The sequence below is a fragment of the Urocitellus parryii genome, chromosome 3, assembly GCF_045843805.1.
Source record: "Urocitellus parryii isolate mUroPar1 chromosome 3, mUroPar1.hap1, whole genome shotgun sequence".
Classification (NCBI taxonomy): domain Eukaryota; kingdom Metazoa; phylum Chordata; class Mammalia; order Rodentia; family Sciuridae; genus Urocitellus; species Urocitellus parryii.
In genome coordinates, this window is record NC_135533.1 from 122,888,331 (window position 1) to 122,906,344 (window position 18,014).

At 55.6% G+C, this 18,014-nt stretch overlaps 1 protein-coding gene across 2 annotated transcripts in view; it reads right to left on the reverse strand.

Annotated features, from left to right (window-relative positions):
- The window catches only part of Adgrd1 (adhesion G protein-coupled receptor D1), a 96,717-nt gene that overhangs the window by 50,160 nt on the left and 28,543 nt on the right, over positions 1–18,014 (reverse strand). For both annotated transcript variants that reach the window (XM_026408045.2, XM_077796825.1), the window contains 7 exons: positions 15,890–15,951; positions 15,047–15,202; positions 11,854–11,913; positions 9,408–9,525; positions 8,796–8,906; positions 8,074–8,149; positions 5,535–5,676 (listed from right to left, as the gene is read on the reverse strand). In XM_026408045.2, the coding sequence (XP_026263830.2) occupies positions 5,535–5,676; positions 8,074–8,149; positions 8,796–8,906; positions 9,408–9,525; positions 11,854–11,913; positions 15,047–15,202; positions 15,890–15,951 (725 nt within the window). The remainder of the gene's footprint in view (positions 1–5,534; positions 5,677–8,073; positions 8,150–8,795; positions 8,907–9,407; positions 9,526–11,853; positions 11,914–15,046; positions 15,203–15,889; positions 15,952–18,014) is intronic.

Genomic DNA, 18,014 nt, shown 5'->3' on the forward strand with positions numbered 1-18,014 from the left:
AATGGAGATGGGAGGTTGGATGACAGGATGGACAGGTGATTGGGTGGGCAGATGGATGGGTGGGTGGATGGATGGGAGGATGGATGGATGAGAGGATGGGAGGATGAATGGATGGGAGGATGGGAGGATGAGAGGATGGATGGGAGGATGAGAGGATGGATAGATGGAAGGATGGGAAGATGGGAGGATGGATAGATGGAAGGATAGATAGATGGGAGAATGGGAGGATGGATGGATGGATGGATGGATGGATGGATGGATGGATGGATGGTAGGATGTGAGAATGAATGGATGGAAGGATGAATGGATGGGAGGATGGGAGGATGGATGGATGGATGGGAGGATGGAGGATGGGAGGATGGATGGAAGGATGAATGGATGGGAGGATGGGTGGATGGGATGATGGAAGGATAGGTGGATGGGAGGATGGGTGGATGGGATGGATGAGTAGATTGATGGGTTGTGGATTTTTGATAGACTGATTTGAAGACATGAGAGGACAAGAACACCTTCAGAAGCCAAAAGACAAGGAAACAGATTCTCTTCTGAGCCTCCAAAGGGAACGCAGCCCTGAGTCATCTGGGTTTTAGCCCAGTAAGATTGACTCTCTGCACCTGGCCTCTAGGATGACAAACACATGCTGGTTTAGCACTTCGTGTTTGGGATTGGTTACCGCAGTCATAAGAAACCAGTGCACTTTTTTCTAGAGAGAACAGTCGATGCATTTGACAATATAAAAATTTTCAACTGCATGAAGCAAAAGTAATCAAAATAAAAAATCAGGGGGGTGGATTGCATCCAGCACGGAGCTGACATCTCCAAGGTGCGAAGAGTCCTTGGAGTCAATAACAAACCTCCATCCGGAAAATCAACAGAAGTGCGCGACATAAAAGAAAAACGCAGATGGCCGAGGACCTAGGAGAAGCTGTCCAGCCGAGGTGCCAGTGGAGGGGTGAGAAAGACACCCCCACAGGTCCGCAGGAATGGGAACTGGCGCTAACGAGCCCACCGGGAGTGCACCCACTGTCTCGTCTCCTTAGGCAGCAGTCTTGCAGGGTCTCCTGAACTTTAAGATGTGGAGCCCCGAATAGCCAAGGCCTCCTGGGAGAGGGAGGCTGGAGGGTCTTCTGCACAGCGGCTCTCAGGCCTTGGCACAAGCCCCAGCAGCTTTGTGGCACAAATGGCATCTGGGGGAAGAGCAGAACCCAGAAACAGAAAGGGCACTTGGTTTATAGTGGAGTGGTGCTCGGTGAGAGGGAGGGCGTCGTGCCAACGAGGGGTGAGGCAGGCTGACGTCCACATGGGAGAAGACGGATCCCCCGCCTCACCCCGTCAATGGCACGCAGGACACAACCAGACAGGGCCGTAGATCTCAGTAGGAAAGAGAACGATGAATGTTTCAGGCACCACGGGAGGCTCTTTGTAACCTTGGGCTAGGTGAGAGTCCCCAAGCAGGACACAGAAAAGCGCTACACAGAAGGGCTTGGCAGACTGGGCTGCATTAAAATTTAAACCTGCTGCTCGTTAGTAAATACCATAAGAACAAAAGGCCAGACCCAGTCCCAGAAGAAATCTACCCTACGTATGTATACCTGACAAATGACTCGTCCAAAATGCCCACAGAACTCTGAAAACAGGGAAGGAACCCAGCAGACAACACGGCAGAAAAAGAGGGTAGGACCGGTTTTTTTTTTTAGAAGAGTATTAGCATGTACAATAACACAAAGAGGGGTCATCGTGACATGAAAAAAGAAAATGGCCGTCAGAAAGAGGTGACAGTAGCTTCCAGAATGAGCACTCTGGAAAAGACCAGCAATTCTAACCTGGCAACCAGGAAGCTCACATGCCAAGAGGGGAGCTCCCATTTTGGAAAATTTGCTTGTCGGCATCTGTTTCTGGGGAAGGTATGCACACCCAGGACCTAGCCACTCTGATTCAGGGCTGACCCCAAACAGATGCACATCCAGGGTCACCAGAGAGACCTCAGAAAGTCGGCTGCTCTTGTAACAGCCAAAAAAAAAAAAAAAAGTGTAGGCATTTAACCAGACAGTTCTGTTCCTCAGAAATTATGCTAAATAGGGTCGAGCGTGGTGGCACACGCCTCTAATCTTGGTGACCGGAGAGGCTGAGGCAGGAGGATCACAAGTTCAAGGCCAGACTAGGCCATTTAGGGAGACCCTGTCTCAAAATGAAGAATAAGAAAAAAGGGCTGGGGATGATGAGCAAGAATGCAGGGGGTTCATTAGTGTGCTATGTGTAATTAGCAAGAATACGAAAAAAGCCAGTTCTCAGCCACGGAATGCTGATAGAGGTGGACTACTATGCAGAAATTAAAATGGGTACAGAGTTTCCAGCTACTGGTCTGGAAATAATAAACCAAAAAGCCAGAGCTGACTTGTGAGAAACAGAAAGTCTCAGAGGACAGGAGCCAGCTACACATGCATGACTGGGGTATAAGGCGGGCCACTGGAGCGGGGAGCAGGATGGAAAGTTCCCAGCAGGTGACGTGGAGTGTGGAATTCCTAACCCCTTGACAGATGGCAGGGGAGAAGGAAGGCCCACCTGGCCAGCAGAGGGAGACTGCATGGTACCCCCAGGCACCCAACCAGGGAGCTCTCCTACCACAAGAGAACAGAGGGAGGTGGGCCTGAAGGTGTGTTTCTTTACACAGCACAGTGGGCGAGTGGGCACCTTCAGGAAGACTGTGCACCCACAGCACTCAGCCAGCGGGGAATGGGGAGGGGCCTTGTGCTCTGGGGATAGCATACTGGTTGTAGCTGCTCCTGGTCTGCCCACTCCCTAGGCACCCGGTCCTGCAAGACCTCGCTAAAGCAAAACCTGGCTTTTTGCCATCCCTTGTCCATCCCTTGGGCTCAGACAGGTGAGCGTGCTTCTCGCAATGGCTATGAAAGGTTGGTAAAGGTGGACCGTGACCCAGGCATGGAGATGAGCGGTCCACGGCTGTCGGTCAGGAAACATTAAGCCAAGAGCCCAATGCAGGACAGCACGGCGGGCAAAGCCCACGTACACAGCACCGCATACACTTCTCAGGGAAGTGCCTGAAGGAGGCTCATCCAAACAAAATCAGTGTGCCATAGGGACACAGCCACACGGATGTTTATAGCAGCACAATTCATGATAGCCACATTATGGAACCAGCCCAGGTGCCCATCAACTAATGGTTGGATAAAGAAAACATGGTCTATACACAATGGAGCTTTACTCAGCCATTAAAAAAACAAAGAAGAATAAAATTACGGCTTTTGCAGGTAAACGGATGGAAATGGAGAACATCACGTGGCTTGAAATAAGCCAGACTCAGAAAGTCACGGGTCAGATGTCTCCTCTCATATGCAGAAGCTGGAGCAGAATAAGGGGGGCAGAGAATCCATGGAAATAGAAGATCAGTGCAGGATGCACACCTGGGCTTCCTGGACATTCTGTACTAGGGCAGGATGCACATCTGGGCTTCTTGGATGTGCTGTACTAGGGCAGGATGCACACTGGGCTTCCTGGATGTGCTGTACTAGGGCAGGATGCACATCTGGGCTTTCTGGATGTGCTGTACTAGGGAAGGATGCACACTTGGGCTTCTTGATGTACTGTACTGGAGCAGGATACACACCTGGGCTTCCTGGACTTGCTGTACTAGGGCAGGATTCACTCCTAGACTCCTGGACATGCTGTGCTATGACAGGATTCACATCTGGGCTTCCTGGATGTGCTCTGCTGGGGAAGGATGCACACCTGTGCTTCCTGGACTTGCTGTACTAGGGCAGGATGTACACCTGGACTCCTGGAATTGCTGTGCTATTACAGGATTTACAAGTGGGCTTCCTGAACATGCTGTTCTAGGGCAGGGTGCACACCTGGGCTTCCTGGATGTGTCTGCTGGGGCAGGATGCACACCTGGGAATCCTGGATGTGCTGTGCTATTACAGGATGCACACCTGGGCTTCCTGGATGTGCTGTGCTGTGGCAGGATGCACACCTGGGGTTCCTGAACATGCTGTTCTGGGGCAGGATGCACACTTGGAACTGCTAAATCCAGGCTTTGCTGTGCCCAGAGTCACTGCTGGATCACTCAGAAGAGCACCCAGCAAGGCACCCTCAGGACCCAGCTTGTGTCAGTCTTCCTTGGCAGTGTACACCTTCAGAAGTGAGTTTCATGTGTGCATGGTCCCAGGAGAGGTGCTATGGTGTGCCTGGCTGCCAGAATTCATTTTCACTACCCCACCATGAGGCCAGAGGGTCTCCACCTCTCTGCTCTTTGTCATTTGGCTATAACATAACCAGAGTTCAAAATAAGGAGAGCAGAAAGGGGGATTGGGTCCACCTGTGAACAAACACCAACCTTCCAGAGCACTAGCATGCAGCCACCAAGAGGCCAGTGGTCATTCACTGAGACCAGCAGCTTAGCATTCCAAACACTGGGGACGATGACAATGCCAAAAACATGGGAGGGCCATAAACCTCATGTTCCGCCCAACCCGGCTGCAGGACACCTGGGCTGTTTTGGAGTCATTCCCAGGTACAGAGTGAGTGCCAGGTGTCTTTAGTACCCCACCCTGCCCAGGAGCCTCTAAGGGAACCACCAGAGAACACAGGGTAGGAAAGGTGGGCTGTGGCCTCACGAGCTCACCACCACCTCAGACTCCACAGCTCACCAGCCCAAAACTACAGGAGGAGTGCATATGAGTGTGTGCTGGGTGTGTGCCTGAGTGTGTCCAGTGTGTTCTGGGTGTGTGAATTGGGATGTCCTTGACACTTGGCTGTGGCACAGCCCTGGTTCTGTGCCAGGCAGTCCATCTCTGACCCCTGGGGCTCCTCCACCTGCCTGTTCTCTCTCCTGCCCTCCTCCAGACTCTTCACTGGCCCTCTGGGCAGGATTTGAACATCTACTGTCCTGTACTGGCCTCCTTCACAAGGACAGCTCCACACAGTGTCCCTGTGTCCTTCAGGGCAGCACAGATGAACACACCTGGTGTGGCTGGTCCTCACAGCTCCATGCTGGTTGCACAAGTGGCACTTCCTTGGGAGCAGAATTAGTGCCACATTTCAAACACAGGACCACACAGGAGGATCACAGGCATCTTGAGGGACAGAGGCCCTGGTACCTCCCACACCTGTGCCCTTCTCACCCAGTGACAGAGAAAGAATGGAGGGAACTGAGGTTACGACACAGGGCAAACTCATCTTGCAAACCTGAGGCTGGAGACGCTTGTGCTGAACTCAAGGAGAACCCAGATGAGCTCTGCACCTTGATCCTGTCCACTAAACACTGTACTGAGAGACACACCTGTTCCTGTCCTCCCAACAGGACGTTAGTCCTGACCATTGGCACGTGTGCAATCCCCATACACATCTCTGCGCTCAGAGGCCCTCCAGCCCTCCCTGAACCTCCTGCTGCAGTTCAGTCACAGGAGCAGGGACTCTGTGCCAGCACCACAGTGTCCTCATACAGTCACCCTGATGGCAAAGCTCCTCAGCACAAACCAGAGGGAGGACAGGATGAGGGGCAGTTGGAAACTCACCAGCCTGTGCCTGAGGTGAATCGTGATGAGAGGAGACCCCGAGAGATTCTGGGAGACCATGGGTGGTGGGGACACCTCCAGGGAAATCAGGTAGCTGGCAGCGGACAGCAAGCAGGTCCTGCAGTTGGCTGCCTCGGCAATCCTTGGAGACAAATGGGAAATGTTAGGGACAACAACAGAAGGCGGCCTGCAGTCAGAGCTGGGCACCAGGCCTGCAGCCTCGGAGACACAGACCCTGCTGGGAAGAATGCCACTGCCACCACTCAGGGCTGCTGCACTAGGGGGGGCCTGCCACCCACCCTCTGAGCATGTGTGTGGACTCTGATCCTTCAGCACTGCTCTCTCTCTCTAGGGCAAGGCCAGAGCCAGGAAGGGCCTGCCTCAAAACACCCGGGGAGTGCACGAGAACAGAAAGACCCAGACCACAGGGTCCCAAGGCTGCATGGCCCTGGGCAGGTCACCCACCCTGCCTGAAACCCCCCTTCCCTGACTCTGAAGCAGCATGCATATAACCTGGCCGAGCTCTACTGCTCTGCCCTGGCACTCATGTTCCTCTTCCAGGAAAAGCTCCTCAGCTTCTCTCCAAGTGGCCCCTAAACTAAGAAGAGTCTGGAGATAGAACCTAGTGACACCAAATGGCTGCTGGCTCAAGCTGCCCCTGAAGCCAAATGTCTGTGGAGCTTTCAGCTCACAAGGCTCAACAAATTCCCCTTTTGCTTAAAACATTTAATCTGGATTCACCATCACTTACAACCCAATCTACAGAAGCTTGAGTGGCACTAATGGTACTGGTCTCACGGGATACCAAGTCTGAAATGATATTCAGGGCCAGGACCAGGCGAGGATGGCCAGTGCCTGGTGTGTAAGATTAAGGAGGTGCTCACGTCCAGGTGTGGGGAGTAGGCAGTGCAGTGACCCCCGGGTGCACCTCTTTAAGCTGCATGTCTGAGCTTCCTTGCCCCAGCTCCGGCCCCACAGCAGGAGCTCCACAAGGATCTGCTGCAGGAATCTGAACTTGAGACAGCTGAACTAGAAGGAAAGATGGTCACCTGACTACCTTTGGACCCCGTGAGTGTCCTGCATCAGCTCCCCAGGCACTGGCTGAGGATTCTGCAGGTCCCAAGGGCATTCGCCCACACAACTGCATGCAGAGCAGGGGACAGGGCCTGGGAGCTCTGGGCCCCCTCTTCCCTCCCTCATCTGGCTTTTCTAGTACCTAGATGGAAGCACTGTGTTTGGTGACCCTGCTGGACATGGGGGGTGAAGCCCCACATGCACCCTTGCCTGGCCCCAGGTCCTGCAAAAGTGTCCCCACATGGGTCCCTGGGAAGTAGCCTCCAGGAAGCACAAGGGGTGATTCCCAGAACTGTGGATATGGAGCCTACGGCCTCTGTGTCCTGAGGAGGTGGCTCTAGGGACCTTCCTGAGACAGAGTCTGCAGCCAGGAGAGGCATCAATTTCCTGTGCCAGCAAATGACAACAGACAGGGTCCTCCGACAATTCCACATGAAGATGTCACTGACCCCAGCCAACCCTCCACACCACCGCAAAATAAAACACACAGCAAAAGGAATAGAGGAAATGCTGGGCCACCAATTCCACCCCTCACTTTCCACGACAGCCCCAGGAGCCCTCGCAGCTCGACGTTCCCCATCGGGGACCACAGACCAGGCCCTGCCCTGTGCCTTGCACAATGCTGGACACTGTGATTCCCAGACTCATGGCCCTCAGAATGGCCTTTGCCCTTGAGGGTTTTCACCCTTGGGAATGCACAGGGTGTGGCCCCACAGAGAGGAGCATCAGCAGATGTCAGAGGTGAATCAGGGCCAGGATAGAGCCTGATGGCTCAGAGCTGAGACAGTGCCCGCCTGTCCTGCGAGGCCATGCCCCACCTGTGGGGCCCCGGGCACCATGCAGCTCCTTCCTGAAGAACTGCACCAGCTCCTCACAAACACCCAGGGGCAGCTCCTCTGGCCAGATGGGGCTCCCACGAGAGCAGCCACAGAGGCCACGAGACGAGCCCAGCCCCTGAGCTCAAGGCCTCCCACCAGCGCGGCCTCATGCTCCTCTCCTGTGGCTCATCACTGGTTGCCATCGCCCTGCATCTGAGCCCCATCAGGGCTCCGTTCCTATCCGATTTGCTCCCCCATCCCCTCAGCACACAGTGGGAGCTCAGCACACAGTGGGTGCTCAGCACACATCAGTGAATGAGGGAATGCAACCTCCCAAGGCAGACAAGGACATGAGCAGGTCTGCTGCCCTGTTCTGCAGACGTGCGAACAGGCTCAGAGGGCCTGAGTCACTTGTCCAAGGCCACACGGCCAGGCCCAGGTGAGGCTGACCGTCTTCCACCTGTGCTCCTGAGCACCTCACTGTCAGCCTGTCCCACAGGACTGCCAGGCCCCAGGCAGCAGCCACCAGGCACTGGCACCCAGGGCGCTCTGGCAAGATGGTGCTCCTTGTGCAACAGCACGGGGGTGTTGCACAGATTGGCCACCCAGTAACAAGGACCGTCCTCTGCTGTGGACCCGAGACTTACTCTGTACTGGCCGGATGGATGTTGTTCAGGTAGCAGTGCATGGAGTGGTAGAGAAGGCCCACAATGGTGGTCCAGGCTGGGGACAAGGCAGAGTCAGGGATGTATCAGCATTCCAGGGCAAACAGACAAGCACAAAGCCCACCCACCATACACATAGCCCCTCAGGCCCAGGGACCAGGGCAGCTCCTGGAGACAACAGAGGCAGGCTATGCAAAGGCCAGCACACTGTGGCCATGCAACTGAGTGCTGGACCGTGACAGTGACTCCCTGCAGACGTGTGCTGAGCTCCCGGGGGAGCCAGGCTGCCAGGGATGCTGCAGGCCCTTCATGGGCAGAGGGGTGTGTCCCTGGCCAGGCCTGGGTGGGGTGGCCCTCGCCATTGACATTTGGCTGTCCAGGACTGAGCAGACTTGGGACATGAGAATCCCACAGGAATGGCCGGACTCACTGAGTGCAGATTCCCAGCTCCCCACTCCCAAAATTCCAGTTCAGTCGGTGGCTGGCATGGAGTTAGTGTTTGAGGGACACCTCGGAGCTTGCACTGAGGGTGCCGGAGCACACTCTTGGGCACACCCCTTGGGCACATGCTCTGAGCACACCCGGCCCCTCCCACAGGGCACTCAGGAGCTCTGGCCAATCAGCAGCCCCCAGGGACTCTGGACCACCCTGGGGACCCTGAACCACCCTGGGGGCTGCCCAGAGGGCCCAGACGCTGCACTCACCTGGGCTGCAGAAGGCCTCTCGGGGAATCTGGATGTAGCTCTGCCCGTGGGCAGGGAAGCGGTAGTGAGGGGCGCCCAGCGTCCTGGGGAGGACCTTTGCCACGGAGAAGTCTGCAAGGGAGGGAAGAGGAGGCAGGAGCTGGGCACAGGCTCATGGCAGCAGGAGGGGCACCGGCCACCTGCCTTTCCCTTGGGAGTGTCACTGCTCTTAGAACAGATGGCCTCAAAAACACAGGGCCCGAGGTCGTCGCTGCCCAAACTGAGGCTCCAGCCCAGGCAGGAGGGATCTTGTCCTGGGGTGACCTCACCCCCTGCAGCCCTTCCTCTGGGGCCTCAGTGAACCTGCTGCTAGGTGGCTGCCCTCTGCCAGCCTGGGGGTCCCACGGCTGGACCTGGCTGGCGCGGCACCTGCGGTGAGCCGGGGCATGCGCGCCTTGTGAGGGCCACCTCCACCCTGGCTCTAACCTTGTGCCTTCCTTCAAGACACAGCAAAGGTGGGTTCACCTCAGCTCCCGGTGGGCATGAGACTGAGCAGCAGAGCCCACAGGGAGCACCAGCCCCGGCCCCCCACGTCCACCTGCATACCCGCCTTGCCCCACTGGCCCCCGGTACCTGCCATGGAGGAAGAGCCCACGAGGGAGACCTGGGGTTCACTGGGGTGCAGGTTGGAAGACACGTGGCCCATGACTGTGTCGATGGTGTCGATCAGGCCCAGTGCCAGGACGCTGTCCTGCAAATAACACAGACCAAGGAAGCCTAAGAACCCCCAGGCTGCACGGGATGGGCAGTCGAGGGCAGACACGTCCAGCCTAGTCGGCCCAGAGACTATATCTGTCACCCCTGATAATGGAGGCCGAGGGGGGAAGACGGCACATTCCAGGCAGCCTCACCACCTCAGCAAGACCCTGTCTCAGAAACACCAACCGCACTGCCTCTCCACAGCCGCACAGAGGGAGAAGCCATGCTACTACCCCCGTCAGGCTGGACGGTGGCCATGGGCCCTCCCGTGCTCACAGAGGGGGACTCAGCATAGAGCTGATCCCATGCTAAGCATCGGCTCCTGGGTGCTGGGAGGCTGAGTGGCTCAGACCCCTGGTCCTGGCTCCACTCTGCACCCTCCAGGGGACACAGAAAATCCCAGTCCTGCCCCTTCCACTCCTTCCAATCTAGGGGCAGGGGATGACAGCCCAAGTCCTCTCTGGCATGAGGGCACCAGCAGTTATGGCCCACTGTTCATGGAGGCAGGTGGTCAGCACCCCAAATCATGTCTGGCCCCCTGAACTTGCCCTCCAAGAGCCTCGGTGCCCACTGAGTCCACAGGGCAGGGGAACCTTGTGGATACTGTCCCCAGGGAGGCCCCCACACGCTTCTGCTGTCAGCTCAGACATGTGCCCATTTGGTACGGCTGCCCCTGTTCAGACACAGGGCAAGGAGGGGGGGTCTTGCTGCCCTGTCCTGCCCTCCCCGCCCTCCCTGGCAGCCCTCTGCCCTCCCCTTCTCTGGGCTTTCTGAGTTGCATCTGTCTGCGCTAAGCTTGGCTTCTCACAAACACATGCTCCAGGAGACCCTAATGAGCTGGAAATGGAATGCTGAGGCCAATTTTAGACGTTTTCTCTCGGGCTCTTGGCCCGATTTCAATCAGCCGAGCACAGTTAGGCACGTGAGCATCCGTGTCCCTGGCTCACACTCTCACGGGGAGCGGCAGATTCCTGATTCCTTCGCTCTCTCTCCAGTGCACGTTACAGCCTGCCTGAGTGCAGGACATTGCTGTCTATTCATAGGCTGCAGCAGATCCTCATATCTGGCGATGTATTATGCATTCCAAAAGAGTTAATTTAAATTGATACAGAAACTCCATCTGTCTGAGCCCTCCAGCTCCTCTCTGGATACCCAGGGTGCGGTGTCGTACACAAAGTCCCCTTGAAATCACCAACCCTGCAGGGCTGCTCCTTATAAAAAGAATCTGCTTCTAGGTAAGATTGCATCAGTCTTACATTCTTGACCTTTTCCCTCCCTTTGCCAATGCTAAACACACTCTCCATCCATTGGAAATTGTTCAAATAAAAAGCCCATGAAATTCAAGTCCTGGTGCAATCTCATTAATAAGGAGAGAATGAGATGTCACTCTGGAAAACGCTTCCAAACATTTCTAATGACAAGAGTTCAGGAGAGGAGCACTTCACCCTGCTGATGTGGCTGGGACCTGGGCCTCCTGCCTTCTCCACCCACCGGCAGCCGTGGAAGCCGTGTGTTGCACAGGCAGCAGCAGATGGACAGAGACAGGGTCCCAGAGCCACCCTGGACTCCATGTGCCCAAGGAGTGAATGTCGGCTGTGCTGAGCCTCTGAGAGGCAGGGCTGATTGTTACTGCAACGCAGCTTATCCTGTCCTGACTAGCACTACGCTGCAGAAGAAGGCTCAGTATCTTGGAACACATTCTTGACAGGATTGAGGAAAAGCAGGCGAAACCAGATACACACACTGTTTGTAGATTCTGCGTGCACACGTGTGTGTGGAAATTCAGGCTGCCAGAGCATCTGCAGACCGACACCCACGCCCTCTGCAATCTCATCACCTGCATTTTCCAACTTCTCCATGACTATTTGTTGACTTATTCTTAAATAAGTGAAGTCCGTAGGTCTTTTGGAAATAAAATAAAAATGACTCTCCTCCTTTGATGGGTGCAGAGAACGAGAGCTTTTTGTTTTGATACTTTTACCCTGAGGTGTGAGCTGTCGTGTACCAGCTGCTCCCCCCAGTCTAGAGGTCTTTAAGCGCCAAACACAATTCGTATTACTGTTCCAGAAGGGTGCCGTGGGAAAAAGCACACCAGGTAAGTGACCAGCAAGGGTCCTCCCTCATGGGGAAATCAGCCCCTTCCTTCCTCAGAATGGAGGGTCGTGCACACGGCAGCCCTGGCGCCTCTGAGACTCGGCTCTGCCTCAGCAAGGTGTCCAGGCAAGGTGAGCCCGAGTGGCCTAGATGTGTATAGCTACACTGTCCCCCTGATGGACATGAACTGGCCGTGCTAGGAAGATCAAATGTTCTTGGCTCTTACCTCCGACACGTCGGTCCAACTGGGCAGTAGGAGCAGCTCGCCCACGGTATTCAGGAAGGTCTACAGGGGAACAAGAGGGGCACAGCTCAGCACAGACCCGCAGCCCCAGGTCAAGACCTGGGATCCCCCATGTCCCCAGGACGTCTCCATCGACCACTGGCGGGGTTTGCACATAGCCAGAGCTCATGTCACTGGAGAAGCGTCAGGCTTCTGCTCAGGATCACGGCCCTATAAAGTCAGCGGCCAGCATGTGGATGTCAGATTGGACACTGCTCAGTGTGGCAAGAGCCCCTATGCCCTCGGCAGATGCCAATTAAATTAATAAATTGATTAAAAATCAGGACCTGGGTTACGCTTTTCTTAAGGTGAGAAGCACAGTAGATGTTAAGCCGCTTGTGTTGACTGGAGATGACCTCTCCACAAAGCAGGGGGTACCGGGGGCTCCCTGGACATACCGCCTTAAAGACACATTTGGTCTGGCTCACCAGCATTCCTAATTGATGAAATTAGTTTCTAACGTTTCCAAATTGAGAGACTTAAGTGAAAATACACGGCTTTCCTGCCTCCTTTGAAAAAAGCAGAAGTTTGGACCTCCTCAGCCAAGTCCCCTCTGAACCACAATCCACCAAAGCTGAGCAGAAAGGCCACTTAGATGGGCAGGTGCCCCCAGGTCTCCCAGTCCGCGCCTCCCCCACCGCCTGGCACCTGTGTCACCTGCCTCCCAGTGTAAATGCCAGGATTAAATTTGGAGCCTGATCTAAGTGTCCCTGCTTTCCTCCAAACTATCATCTCCAAAAGAGCCACACCCTCTCCTACTTAGGGGACACAGCATCAAAACCTCCAGTCTTTTATCCTCTCTATCGGATAAATATTCATTAAGACCCTGAGGTGCAAGCCTCCAGGGCTAGTGAGACACGGTGTGGCCTGTCCTCGCAGGCTGGGCCAGGGCTCAGCATCCTGTCTCAGGGTCCGTGTAGGAAAGAGCTCAGGTTTCACAGGCCTCACAGCTCTGCTGGCCTTGGAGTGCAGGGACAGTGGTATAAGTGTGTGCCAATAAAACTTTACTCAGATGTGGCCTGGGGAGTGCAGTGGGCCGACCCCTGACTAGAGCCGCTCCCTCTAATAGAAATACACGAACCACATTTGTCTTTTTAAAGTTTCTAGCAGCCACGTTTTTAAAAGAAGAGCACAGGGATTCCCAGTGTGCCTTATGTAGCTCCGACTACACACAACACCATCGTCTCCGCACTCAGTGCCCCCAGGACTGCTCACCACATGCTGCCCGTGCTCTGTGGGAGGCCTGAGGTTGCTGCGTGGCCTGCAGTTGCTGTGCTCCTTGGCTTACAGGAACCATGGCTCAAATGCTCGACAGCACATGGCTCCGCCCCACACAGCACAGGAAGTGACCCCTTGCCATCCTGCATAATTGACAGGCAAGAAACCAGGACCCTGCAAGACAGTGTGGTCACCAAGCACTTTTACCTGTCACCCAATCAGAGACTGGTGGCATTTGGGGTAAATCTGTGTGCTCTGTCTCCAGGGCATTGGAGTTGGACACCTTGGCCCTGGTCCACATAGAGGTCTCCACCAGGCCCCCGGGCTGCACCCAGCTCTGAGATGGGTTTATTTGGTCTGCACGTAATATTTTTTTTTAATGTTTCAGTTAGCTGCACACTTGTTTAAATTGTGAGATTTCTCATTTTAAAATTCCAGGCAGGGGCTTGCTTCCCTTGCAAATCCTGAGGAGGGTTAGCGTCAAGCTAAAGGTTGAAATCAGGTGGCTGCAGATGAGCTGGGTGAGACCAGCCGCCCGCCCACTTCAATCGTCTGGTCCTTGAAGCCACTTGAGCTTCTCTGGCTTGTGAGGTTTAGCGGGGGCGCGGCGAGGGAAGAAGCAGGCAGACAGGAAGTCTCCAAGCTTGAAATGGAAGTGCTTCTTAAGAGGACCTGCGCTGAATTCCCTACTCTAAACACACACCTGTTAAAGGCCATGGAGCTACGTGTCCATCGATGTCCTGCAGCCCCACACTGGGCTCAGCACAGAGTGCTCGCCTGCCTGGCCTGGCCCTCGTCCCTCGTCACTTCTGCCAGCCACCCAGCAGCTCCCCCCACCACTCTGAAGCCCTGCAGCAGCTCCCTGGCCCACGCGGCTCATAGAAGTAACAGCTTGCACCTGCCACAGTCACCCATTTGCCTGCTGCCACCGCAGTGACTTGCAATTATCCACCAGCAGGTCGTAAGGCCAGGCCAGAAGGTTTGGGTAGGGGGGGACCCTCAAACCAGCATCCCACAGACAGTTCTTGGGACTGGCCGTGTCCCGGGCTGCAAGCCCCATGGAGGCAGGGCAAAGCCAGGCTCAGCCCTCAAGAATCCCAGGCTGGGCGGATGGAGCTGTCCACAGGTGCTTGCTAACTGGCCAGCCTGCTCAAGGGTAGGCAGTGGTGGCTCATTCAGAGTCCATTTCATGATTAGTGAACTCAACCAGCACAGCAGGCATTTAGCACATAAATGTCTAAGTGATGAATCCACCGCTGAGTTCCCCCTGCCCTAGATATCCCGAAACAAGCAGACCCCAGCTAAGTGCCTGCTGCACACCTCTGAGGACCCTTCATGGGAAACACTGCCACATGAGGGCAGGGAAGGCTCATCAAGATGTTCATTAGGCACCAGCTGCATACAAGGCACCAGCTGTCAGAGTGACCTCTTGTAGCCCAGCTCAATCCATACAGAAGAAAGATTAGTACTTATGCAGTGCTTACTGTATACCAAGGTACAAAGAGTAAGGATCTTGGTTTTCATGCTGTAAATGTTGCATTCACTGAGTGCTTTGTGTAACTTTGGGAATTCCCAATGTGCAGACTGTGGCCTGTGACCTATGGCCCCCGGCTGAATCCCCAAAGACCCAGCTCCAACTTTCACCTGTTACCAAGGAGGTGGCAGAGTTTAGACCAGGCGTTCAGACCCAAATGTCTCCAAAGGCCAGGGGGGCTCAGGACGGAGCAGGACAACCCACTGGGTAATGAAACACAGGCCCCTGGAACTGTGTACGGGCAGCCAGAGCGGCACCCCATCTGCTCGCACATGGGAAGCTGGAAGTCCAGGCCTCATGTGAAAGCTTCTGGCCTCACTTTGCAGGCTGTGGTGTGGCTGCGCTCCAGCCCTGGGCCGCCCAAATGAGCATCAGAGCACTCACCTCCGTGAGGTTCAGTGCTGTGTCCTCCGAGAGGGACTTGCTGGGCAAGCTGCGGGACACGTTGTACAGGTAACTCAGCACGACTCCAGGTCTTTGGAAGTGTTCCCTCTCCTCTGTCAGGTTGGTTATGATGGGATGGTAGGCATCAGTGGGCGTCTGAAAGAAATTGGCAACATGAGCTCCTGCCGAGAATGGAGGCCTCGCCGTTCCGGGCAAGCCCAGGGTTCCTGGTCCCACGTGGCACCTCCCACATGCCAGGCCCTTTCGTGAACTATGGCACGTGGGGGCATGTCCCCCTCACAGCTTCCTCCTGAATCAGGAGCCACTCGACAGACGGAGCTAAGCCCCAAGAGGCGAAGTTCCCAAGACCTGAACCCCAGGTGGGTGCTCAGAGTCGGCATGCTGTCAGGAACATGGAAGCTCAGGGAGTCTGTTAGTGTCAGGTGGTGGCTCTAGAGGGACCCTCATTACTGGCTGAGCTTCCCTCAGACAGCAAAGAAAAGTCATAGAGGGAAGCTGAGCTCCGCAGGGGGGCGGCTCCCACTGCCCAGTAGGGGACCTCGGGGCCATTTGCTCTGAGAGAGACTAATTGAGAATCTCATTTAGTCATTCCTTTTAGGCACCTGCAGTGACTGGCAGCAGGAACCAGGGGTTGTCTTCTCCTCCGTCACCATGAGCACCAAGAAAGAGCCCCAAAGTTGGTTTCCCTGTGTCAATGATCTCTTCCCAGACACTACACTGCCACCAAGGAAGAGCCCAGGTCATCTGATGGAACTCATCCCTCCTGGCACCCAGCCCACACAGAAACACCCCCCAAGGAGCAAAGTAAGTGCACCTGCTCACCATGGTGCCTGCTGTGGGTGTCACAGAGAAGCCCGGGGCCGAGGTCGACAAGACATGCTTTCCTAGAAAAAGTAAGTGACGCTTAATAAGGACAAAGACGGCGCCCCTTTTCCCACCCCAGGGAAGGTCTGTCTTTATCCCCAAGTTTAGCAGCTTGAGATGCATCTGAGAGAGGCTGGGGGTGTTTCCGGTGGGAATGCGGCTGGGAAGGCAAAGGGCCAATGAGCTGCTGATCAGGTGGGATCTGGGTCTCCCAGCCCACACTGCCACTGTTGGATTCTAAGTTGCTTTTGATCACCCTTCACGACCATCATCACGGGAAGAGATGATCTTAGGCAAGGCGTCACTGACTTCAAAGAAATAAAGAATGAAAAATAGGCTTCAACTGCGCCAGACGAGTTAGCGATAGACATGACTGAGTCTCAGGGCTGGGACAGAGTGCTTCATCCAAGGGACAAGTGAGCCAGGACCTCTGGAGGGGGAGACGGCTCCCAGGCCCTGTGCTCAAGGCCTTGCATATGGAGGACCTTCCAGACTTGAGGGGCCAGGCTTTGTGGTCCTCCACCCCCCACTGACTTCCAACCCCAGCGCCTCCTGCTGGGGACAGAGCACTACACATTCAACTTCACTGCTGGAGCAGACCTCAAGGTGGCTTCGGTGACCTGAGTCACCCTTGCAGACCTGCAGACCTGCCCACACCCACGAGAGGTGAGCACCAGAGGCAGAGGGGAAAGGGGCTCAGCCGTGTCCTCAGCCCAGCTCAGCCCCAGTGACCCGCATCCCGCGAGCACCTGGTGTGCTCTGGGATCCCACTGGAGGTAGACAGGAGCCTTCAGCTCACACGGCTCTGAACACAGCCTTCCGCTTCCTCTGCCCATCTCTAGAGGAGCTGTCGCCCACTCTGGTGGCCGGGGTGGGGACCTTCCAGGGTGACAACACTTTGCCTTTGTACGAATGAGAAAAGATCACCCCATCTGGACCAATCAGTCAGAAAACAGCACCTGCCCCAGCTAATGGGCTTGGAAGAAGCCATCTCATCTGGACAGGCATTTGAAGAAAGGTCCTCTCCAGGCACTTGGAGAAAGGTCCTCTCCAGGACCTGTGGCCTGGCAGAGCCGCGGGAACACCCAGATTCTCATGCACAGAGTGCTGTCCCCAGCTCCTGTGGCCTCAGTGCCCTCGGGCTGGGTTTCTGCTCAGCCCCAGTCTGGACTCATCTCCCCTGACCCAACTGAACTGGACGGCAACGGCATGTCAGTCCCCACAGAGGGCCTCCAGGGGCAGCCGGTGTCCTTCTTCCCACTCACACTCTACAGGACCAGATGGCCAGGTGGAACGGTATCCCGGGGGCTCCAGCCTGGCTCAGGCGGGCACAGGGTCTGTGTTCCAGGAGGCCAGCTAACCCAGCAACTCTTCTGCACCCCCCGAGGATGGGACATCCTCTATTCCAAGTGCAGAGGACCAGAGGGGCCCAGCCCAGACACGACCGGTGCCCAGGGCTGCTGCCACAGCTAGGGGAACCAGGGACAGCAGAAGCTCTTCTCGAGGCCACCAACCAGCAAACGGTCAGGAAGGAAGATGGCTTGAGGTCTTCCATGACACGGTGTTCTCGCAGTGACAGCTGTCTGCGTCCTGGGCAATGGGCAGAGACCAGTGATGTTTTCCTCTGCTGGACACTCCACTGGGCCTCTCTGTGCAAGTGAGCGAATGCCCCTTTCCTCTGAGGACACTGGAAGGCAGGACTGGGAGGCTGCCCTGGACACCCATCAGTGCTGCATGGCATCCAATCCCTCTTGAGACCAGCACCCTGACTGTCCCTTGGGGGTCCCTTCTCCACGTGTGTTTTGGATAAGGCTGGCCGTGCTGCCATATCAAGAGTGGACAGTGTCTCAGTCAGCATTTCCCGCAGCCCCACCACAGTCCTGCTGACAGAAGGCACACACATCAACTCAGCCACTGAGAGTCAGGCCAGCCTGGCTGCAGGAGGGACAGGAGCAGACACCTCCTCTTCTGATGAGGTTGCTGGAGGGAGACGTGTGGTGACCGCTGCCTCTTGGCAGGTCATTCTGAGTGGAAATAAACAGCATGTTGCTTGTGGGCACCAACAAGGTGAAATCGTGACCGA